The sequence below is a fragment of the Lepisosteus oculatus genome, chromosome 1 (assembly GCF_040954835.1).
Source record: "Lepisosteus oculatus isolate fLepOcu1 chromosome 1, fLepOcu1.hap2, whole genome shotgun sequence".
In the NCBI taxonomy this organism is placed as follows: domain Eukaryota; kingdom Metazoa; phylum Chordata; class Actinopteri; order Semionotiformes; family Lepisosteidae; genus Lepisosteus; species Lepisosteus oculatus.
The window spans coordinates 71,945,364-71,966,431 of NC_090696.1; the positions used below are offsets into that span (position 1 = coordinate 71,945,364).

At 39.0% G+C, this 21,068-nt stretch overlaps 1 protein-coding gene across 2 annotated transcripts in view; it reads left to right on the forward strand.

The window, feature by feature from the left end:
• svep1 (sushi, von Willebrand factor type A, EGF and pentraxin domain containing 1) overlaps window positions 1-21,068 on the forward strand; it is a 93,560-nt gene that overhangs the window by 33,155 nt on the left and 39,337 nt on the right. For both annotated transcript variants that reach the window (XM_069192425.1, XM_015345784.2), the window contains exons 4-17: window positions 3,277-3,435; window positions 3,863-4,042; window positions 4,986-5,165; window positions 9,063-9,257; window positions 10,542-10,660; window positions 11,232-11,361; window positions 12,408-12,515; window positions 13,540-13,671; window positions 13,947-14,138; window positions 14,813-14,934; window positions 16,224-16,329; window positions 17,309-17,509; window positions 18,277-18,510; window positions 19,049-19,210. In XM_069192425.1, coding sequence (XP_069048526.1) covers window positions 3,277-3,435; window positions 3,863-4,042; window positions 4,986-5,165; window positions 9,063-9,257; window positions 10,542-10,660; window positions 11,232-11,361; window positions 12,408-12,515; window positions 13,540-13,671; window positions 13,947-14,138; window positions 14,813-14,934; window positions 16,224-16,329; window positions 17,309-17,509; window positions 18,277-18,510; window positions 19,049-19,210 — 2,220 coding nt within the window. The remainder of the gene's footprint in view (window positions 1-3,276; window positions 3,436-3,862; window positions 4,043-4,985; window positions 5,166-9,062; window positions 9,258-10,541; window positions 10,661-11,231; window positions 11,362-12,407; window positions 12,516-13,539; window positions 13,672-13,946; window positions 14,139-14,812; window positions 14,935-16,223; window positions 16,330-17,308; window positions 17,510-18,276; window positions 18,511-19,048; window positions 19,211-21,068) is intronic.

The following is a 21,068-nucleotide window of genomic DNA, read 5'->3' on the forward strand; positions in this document are numbered from 1 at the left end:
GCCCTGACAGTTGTGTACATTCCATCCACTAATAAATTATTGTTCCTCAAATAAACCATTGGGGGTAGAAATGTCTTTGAGAGGCATGAAGAATTTTAAAGAGATTTGTTCTCATTTTATTACACATTCTTCTTGCGTTCTTTTTCAACACTTACAGTACACCCTCGTGAACTTGAAGAATTTGTATTAGTTTTGTTTTTATGTCAGACAAGAAGTGACATTGTGGATTTCCATTAATTACATGAGCAGATAACCTTTGTCTTTATTTTCCTTTTGCCTTTTAATGTGACAGAAAGCAGGCGCCCTGAATATTTGGTCTCCTCAAACTGCAAAAAGAAGAAACATATTTTTTTAAAAAATGTAACAGTTAATAGTGCTTGCAAAATCTATTTACACACTTGCAACGTGTCTGCTTCAATAGTAGTGTTTTGAAAATGAAATAATCCATATTGTCAGAACTAAAAACAAGATTCCTATTTACCCTTTTGGCAATTCTGAATTAACAAAATTATTTGTTTGTGGGGATATGATTTGTAATTCCCAGCTCTCATTTCTTTCCTTTCACAATAAGTTACACATTTTATTTGTACATTAAATTAACTCCTATGAGATTATTTCTTTATTATAGTGGTATTGTCACTCATATCATAAAAAAATCCTCCTTCCTATTTACTCCACAATTTTTTGTTCTTGACGATTTCAATCAGCTAGTTATTGTATTTTTTGCACTAACCGGACTACATATGCCAGTTTACTTCTTTAAAGAGATCCAGAATACCTGCAGACTCACCAGCCTTCCAGGATCAGGATTGAAGATCTCTTTTTTTACAAATTGAAAATTCTCCCATCTTTTCCTACAGGACACTGCTTTCTCCCAAAGAACTTTAAATGAGTTGGTTTCCAATCCCAAACCAATCTGTTTAGCAAATGTTGATACACTGATACATGCAGTAATCATCAAGCATTTACATACAGTAATTCATGGACAATAATGTAATGCTACATAAAATGACAAAGTTGCAGAGTTGTGATTGTCGTTCTAACGTCTTATTGTTTTGTATTGTACCAAACTACCACGATTATCACGAATGTCAGAAGGGACGAACCGTGGAATGGCATCAATACCAATGCCTAAGCAAACTCTACAATAAATAATACCCCATTCTATACTTGACATATAATAACACCAAGCCAAAGAAAAAATAAGGTTGGTAAACAAAAAGGCTCAAACAGACAACAGTAAATTACATGCAACCACAAACCTGAAGTATACTGGGCAAAACTAGACTCTAAAGTCTGAATAGTGTTCCCCAGAGTGACCCCTGTATATGTTCTGTGTACCCATTTATGAAGTAAACTTTCTATTCAATCTCCATTTGCTTCGGATAAAATAATGTAATCATCTTAACGTACTGTACTCACAGAACCAGTCCTTGGTTCCAGATATGTTCTGTATGCAGCTTATTACACTTATACTGTACCTTCCTCCAATCAATTGATGATCCAATTAACTGTAATTAAATTGTAACTCAAAGTCAATTTATTATAAAAATTAAAGTGTATGTTGGGTGTCTTTTGAACAGAAATCAGTATTGTATGTACCCAATATATTATAGCTTTTTCTAGAAAATGAAAGTTATGTGTCTACATAAAGACTTTCTCATAAGCAGTCACTTTAAGCTTGGTGTTTCCCAGTTGGTATTTGGAGTTTATGTTATTCCGGTCTCCATACAACAGAAATACTCTTTTATATTACTATGTCATGTGCCAGGTGTGTGTCGAGTCCTGCCTTTGGATTAATTTCTTTTGATTTTAATTTGCAGCTTCTAGACATACTTCACATCCTACTAGTTTGGCAACGCCTGCAAACTTGCCTAGTTTAGTATACCAAATTCTACTGTGGTTCTTTGATATAAAATAAGAAGGAACAGTAGTCCTAATACAGATCCCTGAGGTCCTCCATTAATTACTTCACTCCAACCTGAGCACTGACTCTTTATTTGCATTCCCTGTTTTCCATTTACCAATTCCAAAACCTTCTGAAAATCTCAGTATGCCATCCCATATTCTTTGTTAATGTCACTGACCACCATGTGATAAATGAACAAGTTAGTTAAGCAAGACTGATGTTTTCTAAATATATATTGACTGTTCCTTAGAATTTTATTACCATACAGATGATCATCTAGTACTAGTAATTTCCTTAACTGTGCCTCTAATAGACATGCTGGTCCTTGTTTTGACTCTGTCACCGTTTTTATGGATGGGCACATAATATTGTATATTTTATATCAAAGAACTACAGTAGAATTTGGTATACTAAACTAGTCAAGTTTGCAGGTGTTACCAAACTAGTATAAAACCTTACATTTTATAGTCAGTGGGTGCTACCTCAAGACTGCTGCTACTGTACGAAATTAATGGCACATGAAAAACATCTGCTGTTTCTTAAAGGACAATAGCTATAGTACTATTGCATCCTGGAGATTATCTTAAGTGCTTCTACTGTAGTACCTGCATTACTTCTGTCTTCTCTGTCCAATTTATCATTAAGTTATCCAGCGTAAGGCTTTCTAATCCCTCAGCCTTGAGCAAGTTGTTTATACATTCATGAATAATATTCATTTAATACATCAGCCATTCCCCTTTCATTTTCCAAGACTTTCCTATTTTTATCTCTGAGACATTTTACTTCATCCTTGACCATTTCTTTTGCTATTCTAATACAGAATGTTACCCGTGATCGCAATCCTTTCTGTCTCTGTCACACCCTTTCTAATATCCTTTTAAAACCTGCTCTTGTAGCAGCTCAGAAGGGGCATTTTCTTGAAATGGATCTTTTTTGGGAGCTCTAAAAAGTGTTTTTTCTTCTTATACTCTTCGTAATTTATTTTATTTTACCATTCAGGCTTTTATTGTACTTTCCTGGCATTACACATGGCCTCTACAGTGTCAAAGTATATTTCAAAGCATACCCTGTCATTTTCACATGGTCGCATAACTTTGATTTGGTCAGAAATCACCAGCATTGTTTTGCACAAGTTGACGTCATACAGATGCCTGCACAGAAGGCATTTGCATCACTTCTGGGAAAACGCAATGCTGTTGACAAGTCTCTCTTACTCGTGTATGGAAAGATGAGGTCTACCGTCAGCAACGTTATGAAAATGATAAAAATCGTTCCATACCGGGAGTGACTAGGTTCATCTCATGTTTACATCGATGCTACACGTGGTAAGAATTTCAGATAACATTTCTGTCCATTTGTCATTCAAGCCTGCCCACCAGGTACGTACAAGCCTGAAGGCACACCAGGCGGTGTCAGCACCTGTCTCCCGTGTCCAGACAAGCACCATACTTCTCAGCCAGGAAGCACCTCTGTCAAGGACTGTGTATGCAAGGATGGTCACAGGCCTGTTGGAAAGTCGTGTGAAGGTGAGTTCTGAGATTACACAATTTCAGGCTCTTCTAAAAACTGCTAGGGTTCTGCATCCCAGCAGGATTCAAAAGACTTTGACCCTCCTGTTCGTTTGTCGCTGTTGCTCGACGATTTGCAAACGATCTGCTCTGCAGTTTCTGTGTTTGGTACGGGTGTCTCAGAAACCGATAGATCTTTACTTATAAAGATGACCTGAGTGGAAATGTAGCTGCCTGAGAGCCCTTGGTGGGCAGAGGTAACCAAAAAAAGACAGGCTAACCAGAGAGAAAGGGACATTCATGAAGCACCATCCGCTGACACTGAGTTGCTGCCATCTACTATATACTGTATATCTTTCTGTTCTAGAAGTGACATTCAAGTAGAAAAGCAGAAAAAATGCTTTTTTTTTATACCGGAATGTTCCTTTTTCGATTGATTCACTAGTGGTTCGCTGCCCTGAGATTCACCCACCAGAAAACGGTTTCTTCATCAAAAACGTTTGCAACAGCCACTTCAATTCTGCCTGCGGAATCCGCTGCAAGCCGGGCTTTGATTTGGTTGGCAGCAGCATTCGGTTGTGCCAGCCCAGTGGAAAATGGTCAGGAACCGATCCGAGTTGCAAAGGTAAGAGCCTCCACCTGCTTGCAGTTTCTGATCCAACGCGCTCCTCTGTCTGATAATTGCCACTTTCACTCACCGGTCACGTCTTGTTTTGAATCAGTCTGCCAACCGAACTATCTGTAAAATCTGTGTTTTTTTCCTATGCGACAGCTGTGCCTTTTTTGTTAGGCTGTCATAGCGTGCGTCCGATTTTGCAGAGCTCCCAATAACTGGCTCACTTTCATTTTAGGCATAGCGGTGTAAATACAAACATAATTTGCATTTGCATTTGCACTTAATTCTACAATTGATAATTCTTCAAAGAGCAAAACATCTGTAAAGCATTGCTCAATGGGTGATCCAATCTTTCTGGACACTTTGTTTCCTAGAAAAGCCTTTCAGCCTGCTCATTTTCCATTTTCTTTTTTTTTTTCCCAAAACCAGTAAAATACAATGAAAAGATGTTCTTTGTGGATGGGATTTGGATTATTTTCACATGCTTTCCAATTAAATCTGACGTAAACAATGACCAGAGGGCTGCCAAAGCATGCCAGACCAGGCCTCACAGTCTTTCCCTTTTCCACAGTTTGCGCAGGCAGAAGCAGCACCCACAGCTCACTGTATCTTTCTGATAAAAGCCCTCCCACACTGAGGAGAAAACCAAACATTTGTTTCTTTTCACAGAGTCAGGGAATGAATGTCAGGTTGTGTTATAGTCCTCAGACTAACTAGGCACAGCCTCATGGGCTGTGAGCTGTTATAGCATTTTGCTCTGCAATAAATTACTGTATTCCTCATTTAAACCTGAAAAAAATAAATAATCATGCCTTCTCCAGAAACTGTTGTTTTTTTTCTTCAGGTGGAAAGCACGAGCTTTTACTGCACCCTCCACGGGGATTTAAGCTCTTAGACCTGGTGTGTTCGTTGAAAAGTGTTTTTGTTTGTCTTCTCTTATTTCCCTTTCTAGTCCGGGCATGTCCAAGGCTCAGTAAACTTAAACACGGGCACATTAAATGCTCAGCTCCTGATGCCTCCTATAGGACGACATGTGATGTGAGATGTGAAGAGGGGTATCGACTGGAGGGCAGTGCACGACTGACTTGCCAAGCCAGTGGTCGGTGGACCAGCCCAGTGCCACAGTGTGTTGGTAAGGATCCTTGTTGGTTAGCTCTTTTGTTGTCTGTTTTGTGTTGGTTTAGCATGTGGAGAAACAGTGCAAGGAGAGACCTTCTCACTCATAAATTGAGGCCGGTGTCACACGGAAACTCACGTGAAGTCTATATAGGAACAAGTAATACTGTAGGTTTATTCCATGCTGAAAAAAAGAAGAGAGAAAACACAACGTTTTGGCCATGGAGCCTTCTTCAGGTGTGACACCTGACACCTGAAGAAGGCTCCACAGCCAAAACGTTGTGTTTTCTCTCTTCTTTTTTTCAGCGTGGAATAAACCTATTACTTGTTCCTTTGCAGCCTACGCATGCTGACACAGCTGCAGTACCTACTAAAACATTTTCAACCCAGTGCTACTGTACTGTAACTGTGAAATTAAGTAACAGTTCTATGTTTCTACACGGAGCACAGCCCACTCTTCCGTTATTATGTTTAAAATTCTGTGTTGTAACAGTATTTTTCTCTTTTTTTACACGTTAGGCTGGGGGATAATATAAAACTAAAAGGCCACAAGCTGACAGTGCAGATAGCTGAAACAATACAGTATATGGGTTTAAGTGAAAGTAAAAGGCTCACTGACCCTCATTGTAGGTTTTCATGGCACCATAATAGATGTAAATTAATAATGTCTGCGCTCTTAACGGTTGTAATTAAGATTCTAACTGCTGCTAGTCACTTTTAGTTTATATCATTTTTACCACATCTGTTTTTCAAAACTAACAGAGTAACATCTTCAGCTCTGCCTCAGATTAAAAAAATGTTTCAGTCTTGTTTTTCAGGCTCAGTTTCTTGCGCCTTATTTTACTTATCAAGCCCTGCCGATCAATAAACTCTGGCTCATATGAAGCGCATTAATCCTGCCCTTCCAAATGGGCCAAAGGCAGAACCTCAGCCTGGGCTCAGCATATGCTCTGTATTTAAGGCAAACTGTTTAAAACGACTTCAAACAGCAATATATTCCTTTTCAAAGCTTTTATTGCGAGTGGTCTGACACACAAAAAAAAAATCCTGTGGTGGCACAAGTCAGAGACTGAGGCCGTGAAGAATGCTGCAATGCTTCTGGAATGGAAAGGGTAACAACAAGTGTTTATCCAAACCTCAGTCCACCTTTTTTTTTCTGAGTGAGTCAGAGTTTTTAAAATCACTAATGTCTGCTGACTTACAAGAAGGCATTCATCAGCGTTCTCCCTGCTTAGGTCTCTCCTATTTAGCCTAACCAGAATCCAAGAGTTGGTGCTGAATTAGACTACAAGCCCTGAATATTTGGTCTTTTGACATCCCGACCTTTGACTTTACTAAGCACTGATGTTAAAAGACTCAAGAACAATTGACCGAATATTAAGATATTTTGGGATCACCTGGTACTGTCAGTGTTATTTCAACTGAAGGTCTTACAGTTGAACAGTTCAAATGCAATCCATTCTTACAACACAACTTTCTGCTTAAATACAGTACATGGGCAGAAAAGCAATTTTGTACTTCTAAACATATTGTAACAATACAACGCATTATACAAGACTTCAAGTCTGGGTTTGTGTTCAGCCCCTGTGGTCATATAAGTATATGACTGCTCCCAGACTGGCGTCGCTATTAAAGTGTCAATTCAGTCATTTCTTTCCAGCATGTATCTAAAGGTTGCGGTTATTGTCGAAAACTACTTTCACTTTCAGATCCCATGGGTGCACTTTCTCTGTGTTGTAATATGTAGAACAGCAGACAAAAGGCTTGTTCCACTGAATCGCAATTCCTAGTGGCTACAGCTCACCTGGAATACCCTTCTCACCCATGTTGTTGAAACTGATGCTCTATCATCATCAGGGGAAATCTAAATGATCTTTGCATCAGTAAAGTACTTACAACTCAATGGGTTAGATGTGCCAAACGACTGCTTCTTGGCTGAAACATGGTTTCTTGTTATTAAGTTTAGTTTCAGTAATTTGATCACATTATGACAACTGTGCAATTTCCCGACAAAGAAGATTTTGTCTTTTGAAAGTTGTGCAATGTGAGTTTTCAGTGTTTCTTTATACATGCAAATTTGGGTATCCCTTTGTAGCAATCTGGGTAAAGCACTCCATTCAAGAAATTTAAACCCACAACACTAAGAATGATTTTGTTTTGCTGACTATAGATATTTAGCAGACAATCGGCATCCCAAAAAACTGGACTGAACCTTTGTGGTTCCGTTTCTACTGTATATGAATAGTGAGTACATTTATTGGGGCTAACCATGGCTTGTGACAATTTTTAACAATATCCTCCATTAAACATTTTGCAATAGAAAATAAGAAGCAGGGGTTATTATGAATTAGAATTATTTAATATTACATAGGTAAAGCAATAATACTGTGTATGACTGGGTCAAACATACAGCACAGCCAAGTTCTAAAAATGTAATAAAATGTCTTTGTTACTAAGATTTGTATTCTATGTGATTGTATTTATACTTTCAAAATATCCACATTTGGGTTGTATATTTCAAATCATTGAAGGCTACAGTATGTTGCTAGGCTTACGCACTATAGCCTTCGATGAGTTGAAACTGTGCTTATCAAAAACAACTTAATATACCACAAACATACTTAATATTGTAACACCAGAAGCATCTCAGTCTTTATTATGGGTCAAACTCACATAGAGACATAGCAGACAAATACATAAAGAACTTGGTAACCTAGCAAAGATGTATTTGGCAGCTCTGAGCATCCCTGGGGATGTAGGAATTCACAGTATAATATATCTGTTTATTAAGCTGTGCCCTGCTGATAATGATTAATACACTCTTGTAAAAGACAGCTGAATGCTTATTCAAGTTTTGTCAGATTCAGTTATTTTTTTAAGAATAGTAACTTGTACCATTTGGATTAAAATCACACACCCAGAAGTGACATGAATCACTTTTACTAAATGAAGCTCTGTCATGACCTGTTTGTTCTTACTGGAACAATGGGTTTAGTAGAGATGTCCCCCGTAAACGTTTTGCAGAAGCTGGAGACGAAGAACAGCCCTTCCTCTTCATTTCAGGAGCACGTGCTGATTATGGGATTTCTCCAACCACTGCAAGCAAGGGAGGCATTTGTCATCAGGATCAAGACTGATTCTGCTGATCTGTTAGAATTTGTGAATTCCAAAGTGAAAGGTTACTATTTGGTTCTGCTCTGGGACTTCCATTTGGCGGTTCTGACTGGAATGGCTGCTATTATTCAATACAGAATAACCCTTGGCTGCAGATCTGCATTCTGGAAATGGCAGTGTAGTGCTCTTTACGTTCTTTACAGTGTAGTGCACTGATCCAGTGTCATGAAATATTTTGCACAAGCTTTCAATGACAATGGAGTCAATTAAGGACATGTGCTGTGAAAGGATACCACGATATCTAATATTGTTCTGTAATACAATGAGGTTTTCAACTAATTAGCATGCCTTTCTTAACAATCCTGAAAATGCTGGAAAGCTTGTGGTGAAGTTTCTATTTTACAACTGTACACAAACAATATACTGTGTCAATTAGTTTGTGTTTAGGTGGTACAGTATTTCAGACTTCTGTGTAAAGGTAATTTGCAATGTGCCTCTTTGCATTTTAAGGCAAGTAAGGTCTTGTGCTCATTTTCTCAAATTACATACTGTACATATTTAAATCATATTCTAGGTTTACTCTAAAGTAAATCAAACCACATTTTAAATAATTAAAAACACAATTCAATAATGTTGCTCCTCGTATTTTCATACTTGGTTCCTTGAAATTCCTAAAAATGTGAAGGCTTAATGTAACCTTATTTCTTTTTTTTTGTCAAGACTGTATGTAATTATACTTTATATTTTACTTTCTTTTGCTTTTGTTTTGAATCCCATGTTTCATTTGCTTCTATTACAGAGATCCACTGTCCACCCTTGCAGAAACCTAAAAATGTGCTCCTGTTGCCCCCTACCTGTGGAGATAAGGAAATGAAGATGGGAACTACATGCCAGCTGAGCTGTCACCATGGCTACAGTTTATCAGGAGAGACAGAAGTGCAGTGTTTGACCTCAGGAAAATGGAGCACAGATGTTCACAGGGCCATCTGTACAGGTACAGTCCATGTCGTTTTAAACACTGTTTTCTAAAGTTTTAGCACAAGGGTAACTTGAATTCTGAGCTGGATAATTATGCTTTATGAGTGCTGTATATGTTGACTCGTTGATTACAGCATTGTTTGTTAAGTTCGGTCATTAAATAAATGTTCACGGAAATTTGAAATGAAAATTATAACATGCTATAGGGACATTGTTAAAGTACTGTAAATACAGTACCTCAAATATGAAAAAAGCATCTTTTTTGCTAAAGAAGATATTTACTTAGCAAGTTCTTAAATACGTAGCTGAGACTTACTGTCGTAAAGTACGTTTGTCATAAAACAATTTGATTCAATAAGGGAAACTTGCCCTGTGATGGACTCACATTCTGTACAAGGTGTCTCCCACCTGGCTCCAGTTCCTTTGTTGGGATAGGTGCTGCCTGTCCTGTGACCATGTGCTGTTGCATAAATGGGTCAGAAAATGGATGGATGGATGAAAGTGAAACTTACCAAATACAATGCTGTTAAGAATCGCACTTTCTTCACTGATTAACTTCCCAGAAAGTGAAAAATTAAGAACTGGTAAATCTACAGTATGTAGCTTTTCCTCACAAAATTACCAAATTTAAATTTAAAGTTTAAATTACATGCAGTTAAATTCCAAATCCCATCAATAATACCTCATACACAAGGAATTTACATTATGTAAACTGTAAATGTAACGTGTTTGCCATTTAGAAAATTGGATGTTAGACAAGCTCACATTATAGGAATTGATATATCTGAATTTTATAATTAATAGACATGTGAATTGCGTATATCTACAACTTCTTGATAGAGTTAGGTTGCTCAAAATCTAATTATTTCAAATAGGCAATGAGAAATGATTGAATTTAAAGTCAGACAAGTGCTTTCATTAACAAATCAAAAAAGCTAAAACTAAGATATTTCATAGTTACTGTATCAGCAGATTAGACAGGATCGATGCCAATGTGTTTTATGAAATTGGATCCTTTTGACTTGCTACTGACATTAAAAATTCATGTAATATAAATTATTTTCATATTAGTGAGCACAAGAGTTGTGCTGTGCCTTTGCATTAGTGTGAAGAGCACCACACACCATCAGGGTAGCCTGCTCTGATAATAGAAACCAGTCTTCACAAAATGTGAAATTTAAGTGAGAAAACATGAGTCACTGACGCACCCCTAGAAATAATATGTAATTCATGCTTTCTCTATATCATTTTTCCCACTGGCCTATCTGTCACACTCTGTGTTTATTTATTGAAAATATAGATATTGAACCACCGCAAATTAACTGCCCTAAGGATATTGTGGCTGAAACCATGGAGCATCACAGCTCAGCCAATATAAGCTGGATTGTCCCCAACGCAAGAGATAACTCAGGAGAAGAGGTAAGCTTTGGCTTTCAGTTTGTTTAACGAGTCATTTTCTGACCATCTGGCAGTTCAAGTCATCTCCCAAGAATATCGACAATCTTCTCAGGGAAGGGCAGGAGCTCACTTTTGGACATTCCCATTTGAAGCATGTACTGTATGACCTTGGTGTAAGTTGGATCCTCATGAAGAATTTTTGTAATCAGTTTTTTAGACATACTTCATCAAAAAATATACCAAGGCTTGTTTTCACTTTCATCGTGCTAAGCTTGTACATATTTTATGTGTTGAGTGGTATTCCTGACTTGATTTTGGTATCGTAAGCTCTGGACAGGAATGTTTTAATCCTCATTACACAGCGCAGCAATTTCCAGTCTAGCTTCTGGAGAGCTGGTGTGCCTGCAGGTTTTCATTCCAACTCAGCTCTTAACAGCCTAACTCATTCATTTAAATGAACCTTGTTTACAAATATGGCCCTGTCCTTCAGGTACAGTAGTTCAAAGAGAACTAGAAATACTGCAGGCAGAGCAGCTCTCCAGCTCCAGACTTGGACAATCGATGCCTAAAGTACTGTTTGTTTCCCCCCAAGGTATCTATTCAGGTGACCCCAGTGTTCATTCCCCCTCTTCTGTTCCGTATCGGCGAGGTCAGGATTACTTACACAGCAGAAGACGGCTCTCACAATAAGGCCTCGTGCTCTTTCAATGTCAAGGTGATTGGTAAGTGAAGAGCTGATTTCCAGAAAAAAGATTTGAAGGGAAATATCAGCCTTACGTTTTCCCTTTATAATGAATTCTCAAAAATAACATATATTTTACTCTATACTGTAAGGGCCATACTTGAATATTCAAATCCATTGCATCCTAACATCAAACTTTCCAGACCTTTAAATTTTTTATTTAATTTTTGCTTTACAGGAATAAAGAAATTTCCCATAATGGTAAATATCCCTTAGCAAGCTGTCTAGTGTAAGACAAGTATGTTGAGGAAAGCATTGGTTTTTAAGTTTTTAAGTTAAAAGCATTGCTTTTTGTTTTTTTAGCTTCTCAGTCACATTCACATTCATCTGTATTCCTGCCAAAGACAAAAAAGTGTGTATGAATCTTTAAGGAGGGGCAAATACAGCAGTGAATGCTACTATACTATTATAGTAGTTTTCTGCCATTGAGCAGCAAGGTGACATGGTAGATGGGGCAAATAAAATTGCTTTAGTGACATTGAGCGACCAAGTTTGTGCACTGATTTTGATCCTGAAAACTTGACATCAGAGTATTTGTCCTCCTCGAATAAAAAAATATAAGATGTTTCCTTGACTGTGATGACTGTGATTCACTGGGGGCACAATGCACCTGCCTGCTTTTACTTTACATGTATTTTTTATGGGGGAAGTGATGTATTATGGGGGACGAGGATTTCTTCGAAAGGCTGTCATGTTGAATCTGCACCGGCTATGTATCCTAATGGATGAGAACGAAAATCCAGTTACTTTGTTAATAGAGCTCATAAAAGAACAATCCTGCATTCGGTGCACAGACTAGGAGCCTCAATGCGACTGAAGCGTATTTGTTGACACCTTTTGACAGCGGTCTGATGCTCAAGGAACAGCTCAGTGATCCGATGTTGAAGAAAATGAAAAAGATAAACATAAACTTAGCAATGCAGTCCTAGCACTACAAATGCTGACAATCCTTTCCCTCAGATGTCTCCGATGTGTCAGTTGTCTCTGCGATTTCCTCGTCTTGACTCCGGTCTCTCTGCTCTTTAGACACGGAGCCCCCAGTCATTGACCGGTGTCGTTCCCCGCCCCCGTTCCATACCTCAGAGACAGAGATGACTGCAGTCTGGGACGTGCCACAGTTCTCTGATAATTCTGGTACTGATTTTGAGAGAATCTGTAGCTTTATTACGTAAAAACGAGGCCTAATTTGCAGTGAACAAGCCTGGGTAATGCTTTAGCCTTCCGTAAGCCTTGATGCGTCATTACATCCTTTGGGTTTTGTGGGACACTGGGCAAACACGCCGATTCCTTCTGGCTAACCAGGACGAGCCATACATTATAATTCACCACAATGACATACTGCATCCTATGTCTGTCCCCACACCACAGTTGTATTACAGTAGCTTTCCTGTGGAGTGAACCCTTACAATTAATTGTGTAAACCAGTGATGAAGATGGCTTTGCTGTTTACGTGCCTCTGCTCTAAATAAACCAGACAAACGTCACACAACTTATGCATGTTTGTATTCCTATTCTTAACGATCATGTGACGTCCAGTGATGCTGGCATTGCGTTGCACACTTATTTTGGCATATTCTGTTTCAACCAATGTGGAAACTAATTACAGTACAGCTAAATGAATAAGTACTGTAGACTCAACAGCTGTCATTTCACTTTAATGCTCATAATGCAGCAAATATATTTCCCAAACATCACTGAAATACTATGTACAAACCAAAATACCTCCTTTCCAAGCATTGAAACACCCAACTAAATAGTAACCTACTGCAGTGTAGTTTGTTTAGGACTTGTCTTATGTTAGCAGTGTTCTGTGCTGCCCTCTTTTGTACCGTCCAGGTATTGAAACTGTTATGTTGTTGCTCCATAACTTGGATGCTGTGCTGAAGAACTTACAGTATACAAGATAAGAAGAGTTAAAAAGGTGCTAAATTAGTAATAATAATAATAATAATAATAATAATAATTATTATTATTATTATTATTATTATTATTATTATTATTATTATTATTATTATTATTATTATTATTATTATCATCATTAAAAGGTAAAATGGAATTCGAATTCTAGCAACAGAATAATGATAGATATGAGCCAGTACATGTGTGTGTCCATCTAACATTTGATTGTTGTTGTATGACGTGCTTGTGTCACCACCAGGAGCTGCTGTAATGATATCAAGCACTCATTCTCCTGGAGACCTGTTTCCTATCGGGGAGACAGTGGTTCAGTACACAGCTACTGATCCATCTGGCAACAACAGGACCTGTGATATACACATCATCATTAGAGGTCTGTGGTCATTCAAGCCTCGGGATCAGAAACTGTATAAATAAAATCTGAGCCTTTAGTGATTTAGTTACAGACTCTTCATTTGATTTATTTTTTCAATCAGCAGAATTAAACCTCTTTTCAGCTTTATGAGACGGCTGGATTTTGATTTTTACAGCTGTCCAGTTTTCCGTTGTCAAATATTTAAATGATGAAAAGCGTGTCCAGATTTGAAGATTGTTTTAAAAGTACTCCACAGTTTCTTCAGCTAACGTATACAGTGTTTGCATGTGCAGGATCATTTTGCGAGCAGCCCTTCCACCCTGTGAATGGAGAATTTACCTGCACAGAAGATGAGCATGGCGTGAACTGCACACTGTACTGCAAAGAGGGGTACAGTTTCACCCATGAGCCCATTCACAGCTACTATTGTGCAAATGATGGGATGTGGGAACCCCCTTACTCAGCAGAGTTCTCTGACTGTTCCTGTAAGTACAGTACTTCTCTATTAGTGCTTCTAGCCCCCTTCGGTATTATAAAGGTATGCATTTGTCGTGTCCTGGGAATGAACTTCTTACCACCCTTGCAAAACAGCTCTTGTGGAAAACTGGCCGTGCTTCTTATAAATCCGAAGACAATCCATTGAAATTTCCAAAACAATGTTAAAGACAGATTTTTTCCTTTATCATCTCATTATCTCATTATTTTAGGCACTTTAAACAGAGCAACAATTCTAAATAGTCCTTTTAAACTCTTCATGTAAAATGAACTGATTTCCTTTAAGTAAGTACTGTACTTAAAATTAAAATGGGAATGACTTGTACTCATAGTTATGTACGGTGAAATGTACTAGAAATAATTTGGCTGATAAACATCAAGTCAAAATTAGAGAAATTGTCACATTCTTTTTCAATTAGGAGCTGTGTTACCTGCATAATGATGCTATAGCATTCATAAGATTATAAGGTTATATGTTTTCAAAGAATGATATAACGCTTATGTATAATGTTATAACACATTATATGGCTTCTAAGAAGACGTTATGAAGGTATTGTAAAAACTACATAAAAGCCTAATTCAAAGAGGTTCAACCAGAAAATCTTTGAATTTTTTTGTGTGACTTTCTGACCTGATGTCTTTCTTGTTGATTCGTCCCTGACAGTGAATCGCATTGCGAACCATGGCTACAAACCCTTCGAGATGCTCTTTAAGGCCTCCAGATGTGATGACATTAATCTGCTCAAAGCATTCTCTGGCGAATTTTATACTACACTTCAGGGTGAAGTAAGAACGCAGTTACTGAATACTTTCTCCATGTAATTTCATTCCTATAGATCCAGGATACTCAGCCTGAGGCCCTAACAATTTCTTCATTGCTGCTCCTTGGTTATGACCAACTCTTTATTTGATGACCAGCTCCTATATTGAAAGTGCTAATTACCATCAATTAAATGACCAAAGAGTTGGTTGCAGCTAAACCGTGTAGTGGAGTAGATTGGAGTAGTAGACAAGTAGTGGTAAAGACAGTATTTTATCCCAGGGCTTCACACTCCTGATCCTGGGAGGCTACTGTGTCTTTGGGTTTTCAGTCCAGTTGCCATCTTAACGCCCTTAATCAGCTGAGTATTGGCTTAAATGGACAAGTTTTACAAGCTTCTCCAAGCTCTTCCTGTGCCGGTGGTTTGAAGATAACATAAGATCACTTTATTAGCCATATACAATTTCTTGCATTAGGAATTAGTCTTTTCGCAAATCCCATCTTGCTCTCCATGAGACACAGACACACAGACAGGGAGAGAAGCTGGGGGTCAGAGCGCAGGGTCAGCCATTGTACAGCGCCCCTGGAGCAGCTGGGGTGAGAGGGCCTTGCTCAGGGGCCCAACGGAGTAGGATTCCTCTGCCGGCCGCGGGATTTGAGTCAGGAACCTTCCAGCCACAGGCGCAGATCCTTAGCCACAGTGCTGCTGCTCAGCCCCAAAGACCTGTAAAACCTGCAGAACTCTGCTGTATCCCCTGACATGTTATCCAAGAACGAAGCACCCATGAAAAAAGCTAAAAGGGGGCTTTTTTTCCACTACAAACAATAGTGGGGTGCAACAAATGCTAAGCACCCATTGGATGAACTCTTTTGTTTAGCACATTGCTTGCATATGAGTTCACATCCTTGTTTTATACAAAATACCCATATCTGGGAACCTGCCCACGCAACGTGCACAACTCCTGGTTTAATTTGTGCATCCTCCTTGCAACTGGTACTACACACGTACAAATATTTAAAAAAGGTTACAAATGAGAGGAGGCTATTCTGCTCGTCGTCTTTTCGGTAGACGTTTATTGACCTGAGCCATTTCTTGAAAGAAGCCAGGGTTCCTGCTTCAACAACATGGCTCTAGAGCTTCTTCCATACTCTCAAATCCCTTTGTTTAAAAAGGTGCCTCCTGTTCGCAGATGTAAATGCACATTTCTAGATTTTGTTTTCCAAAGAATGGACATAACATGCAGTACATAATAATTGTGCTAAAGGCCTGGAAGAAATGGACATTTCAGTCCTGTGTGTCTATTGGTTTTCACAGGTTCCCTCATTGTGCAGTGCTGATAACGTGGTGTGCAAATTGGAGACAATCCCTCAAGGACAATGCCTAGAATACAACTATGACTATGAAAATGGATTTGCCATTGGTAAGACAAGTACTCACGGAGCGAATGGGTTCACATTTTCTCTTTAATGACATGAATATTTAGGCTGGTAAAGCTCCATTAATACCGATGTCTGACAGCTCTGAACACAGAAAAGTACGACATAAAAGATGACAAATGATATATGAAAATGGGCCACAGTATAAAGATATCTTTTCACCTGTGACATAAAAACACAGACGCAGATAAGGGGAGATAATTGAACATCATGGGGCTTCATTCTGTAGTGCAAAAGAGATGAGAATCAGTAGAATAGCTATTAAGATGTACACCATAACAGTATTTCAGATATTTCAGATAACATTTCAGCTTTTGAGTTCTCATAGACAGTCCTAACCAGCAGGCGATTCTATAACGTACTGTATATGCAAGGCGTGGTTTATATAAGGAGATGAAAATATTTCCTATGAAAACCTATACTCTAAATAAATGCTGCAGCCTTTTAAGAGGCCAGCAAGCAAGCTGTTACAATAGTTACTGTAGATCTTAAGGAGATAAGGGCATTCATGAGTTTCTCCAGATCAGACACAGTTCACACACTCACTGCGCAGTTCTTTCACAACTGAAAGTGAGCCAAGCTGGACTTTTTACTTTACCATCGTTGTTGTGTCTGATGTTTCTAGTCTCTTTAGCTAATGCGTCTCTTAAGATAAACCAAGAAAAACAGACGATCGAGGAGCTTTCCCCATGTGCTTGCTTTTTGACAGGTTCAGTAGCGGTATAACCCGTTGCCACGGAAAAGTTTTAACAAGAAACTATTAACAGCTAATATTTCAGAGATGCCCTCTTTACAGTCGCAGCAATGTTGTATAAAGTTATATTGTACATTGTGGAAGTAGGAAGAATACAGATATTCTATAAAGCATTAAAAATTGATATCCACTACGGCCCCACAGCCACCTCGCTACTCAATACTATTGACTTATTTTTAGTCAGTTTTGTGGTGCTGTTGCTGTTGCAGGTCCAGGTGGATGGGGACATGGCTGGGGTTCACAGGGTGGCCTGGATTATGCCTACACTGACTCTGGCTTCCACAGTGACCAGTTTGCCTCCAAACAGCAAGGCGGGGCCTCACCAAAAATGGTACCTTTCAGGAGGAAAAGGCATCAGCATCAAATCCCTACAAGAGACCAGAAAATACAAATCATTTTCAACATAACAGGTGCGTTTATTTCAGAGCCTCCTGAAGTAGTAAAAGGCACAAATGCCTAAGATTCGTGAATTTATGTTTTACTGGTACATTGTTTGTGCGTCAAAATATTTCCCCCACGTTGTTTCATTCTATAAAAATAGGGTGCTCCCTTGGTTGTATCAGTAAACAAGTACTGAGTCTCTGACACAGCTGTTGCATGTTCATGGCATGCCATCAACTGTGCTCAGGCTTCCTCAGAGCACCACCAGGGACAGGTTTGAGATTAGCCGACCAGATAAGATAAGATCCTGGGTGAAACAGCAGTTCCTTCCCAGGTGCCTGCTGAGCTCTGACAATGTCAGTGAGAGAATGTTGTAGGAAAATGTCTATCCATCTTCGTTCTCCCCATGCATAATGGGAGTCATCTGATGTAAAAGTCAGTTGGGGATTCCAGAAGGGGTGTTTTTAGAATGACAAATGCAGAAGATTGTTATAAAATATATGTTTGTACGTGAACCATGCACTCATTGCTTCAACCTAGACTTGATTGTAAATACTACTTTGCATTATATTGTTTTGGAGAAGCCTACACCTGGAGAGCACAGCAACAGAACAGAGAAACTTTTCAGTGAAAACCGAGATGCACATACTGTATAAGCTTTTGCATGCAGCGGTAGCGCCTTGTTTATTTGTAAGCCTGAATCACTGCATCTTGGTTGAAGAGTAGGGGGCAGATGAATAAGACTTTAGCATTTTTCTCTTGAGTTCCAAAGGGATTTTTGTCCCTGTGTTCCTAGCAAGTGTCCCCTTGCCCTCGGAGAGGAATGACACAGCGGAAGCAGAAAACCAGAAGAGACTGCTCCAAACCCTGGAGAAAATGACTAACCGGTTAAAAAGAACCTTAAGCAAGCAGCCCCTGTTCACCTTCCGCGTGGCTTCAGAGGTGATTGTAGCTGACACTAAATCTCTGGAGAGTCAGAAGGCGTCTTTGTTCTGTAGACCAGGCTCAGTGTTAAAGGGGCGTATGTGTGGTGAGTCCTGATTCCTTTCCTGAACTTATATTCTAGTCTAAGACCTCAATTCTTGTGTATTTTTTGTATTTGGTGCATCATTGTACATTTGCAGTATACAATAACCATGACTGCAGTGTGATCTTTCATTCTCACTTGGTCTTAATCTGACAAACAGCATTGTTACGCGCATTCTTCTTGTATTGCTAGCAGTGTTGACCTATCTCTGTCTTATAAATTGACACAATCAAATCATTCGAAGTGCTTCTCCCATAACTTCAATAGCATGCAAAAAATGAGCACCTATATAAAGGACTGGTTATGCACATGTTAGAGCAATATACTGACAGAGGGAACATGCGTGTATTGTACAGCTACCATCAGTATATCTTGTAGCATTAAAGTTTGAAGTATTTTCTGGAATGACAGGAACCAAGTAAGGGTTTTCTGAAGCAGTGGAGTGATAATCCTTATGAACACAATTTGTAATAAAAGAACGTGTCTTGGCCTTCTTATCTGCTTAAGACCCACCTTAGCTTTGTGTGGTTTTTTTTTGCAGTTCACTGCCCCGTCGGGACCTACTTCTCCCTGGAGTACAATGCCTGTGAAAGCTGCTGGATTGGGTCCTATCAGGACGAGGAAGGCCAGGTGGAATGTAAAAGCTGTCCAGCTGGGTTTTCCACAGTGTACATGCACTCAAAGAGCGCTGCAGAATGCAAAGGTAAGGTCCATTCATAATGGTGTTGCAATGCCAGGTGCCTGTCTGGTGTGAATCTGTACTGTTCGGGGCCAGTGCCCACACTGTCAGGCCGGTTCCTGTCCCAAGGACTGTGAAAAGGTTTGGATTTTTGGGATTTATCTCAGATTATTCCTCATTCCATGAAAACAATTAGGCCCTGAAGACTGGCCTGAAAACTTGCCAGAGCTACTGTACTGTAGACCCTGTCCAGAGACTGCAGGAGGGTGAACTGGACTGAGCAGGTTTAGTCCAGGTCTGGGACAAGAGTTAGCCTGAACAGTCTATGCAGGCACACCAGGGCCTGTGCTCCACAATACTCACTAGCACGTCCTTCAGGTTACTCTTGGTTTGTCATCACTCTGTCCTCACATCCTAAACATAACTGTTCACATATTATTTTTGAAAAGGAGCTAATATGCCACACAGTGGGGTGGGGGGGTTGAAAGATTATACCTATATACTATATCCAATACATGCTCTGTGGCTTATGTACAGAACAAATCATGTAATGCGACTCTTTTCTGGGTACATCATGTTTTTAGGGATGATTTTATGTGTGGAATGGCATTTTTCTTCATTTTAAATGTGTTACAAAATGACATTTTCAGCCATTGGCGGATGTAACAACAGTTTAAACAGTTAACATGAAGAGCTAACATTACTTTTTACTACTGCCACAGCTTATTATGGGAAATCTAAGCTGATTTCCTGTTGTCAGCTTGAAGGCTAACACTTGATTGTTAAAAGCATAAAACTTTCTGTTTCATTGTTGGGTTTCACAACAGCTTTCCAAGCATATAACTCCTGTCCCCTAGCTCTCTCTTTCTCTTTTTGGCTTGGTATTTTGCCCAGCCCAGCTACCTAACCCATTGGCTTCCCAGCTCTGCTTAAATTCCTGCAAAAGGTATTAAAATAACGATTAACCCCGAAACTATGTTTCTGTGAACTAGTGCCCTCTAGAGGCCAGTGTGTCGTTATTGCAAGTACAGTACACTGTACATGCCATGTATCAGTCCAAGTTACTGACATTTACTACATACTGTATAAGTAAAGGGGGAGAGCAGCCATGTGCTCTCAGTTCAGCCTTCGGTCCTGTGCATGGGATACATACTTCAGCCTGCCTCAGTCCTCACTAGGGTTGTTCTCATTATGGATGGTTATTGCATAATAAAAACAGGAATGTATTTATAATAATAATAAATAATTGCCTACACTTATATAGTGCTTTTCTGGACGCTCCACTCAATGCGCTTCATAGGTAATGGAAATTCCCCTCCTTCACCACTAATGTGTAGCATCCACCCTTATTTCACTTTTCAAAGTGATCTTGAACTTGAACTTTATTGCCATATGTAACCAGTACTGGTACTCTGGAATTCTTACTTACAGAAAGTCTCTCGATTGTGTAAAGTGTAAAAAACAAAACAAAGTGCAGACAGTGCATCAACACAATATACAAACAAACAGTAGACAATGTGCAAGTAAACATGCAGACAGTTTGAATGTAAACAATACAGACGTGTAAACAATGACTGGAGATGTGCAATAGATAAGAAATCATAAAGAGGTAGATGGTGATGGTGTAGGTGTGGTCCGAGGGGGATGGCTTAATGTGTTGCCAATCTCACTGCTTGTGGATCTATACGAAAAGTTAAGCTATTTTGGTTTTGACCATGCATGTTTTTAGATTTAATTTTCATATTTCTATTAAACCTTTCTTACACATCTCTGCATGATATAAAGATTGCTTTATGCTCACTGTTGCATGCTGTACACACTGGATCTCGTCATCTAATTTTTCTTGTTAAATTTGAGTTTCACTCCATTTTATTGAGCCAAA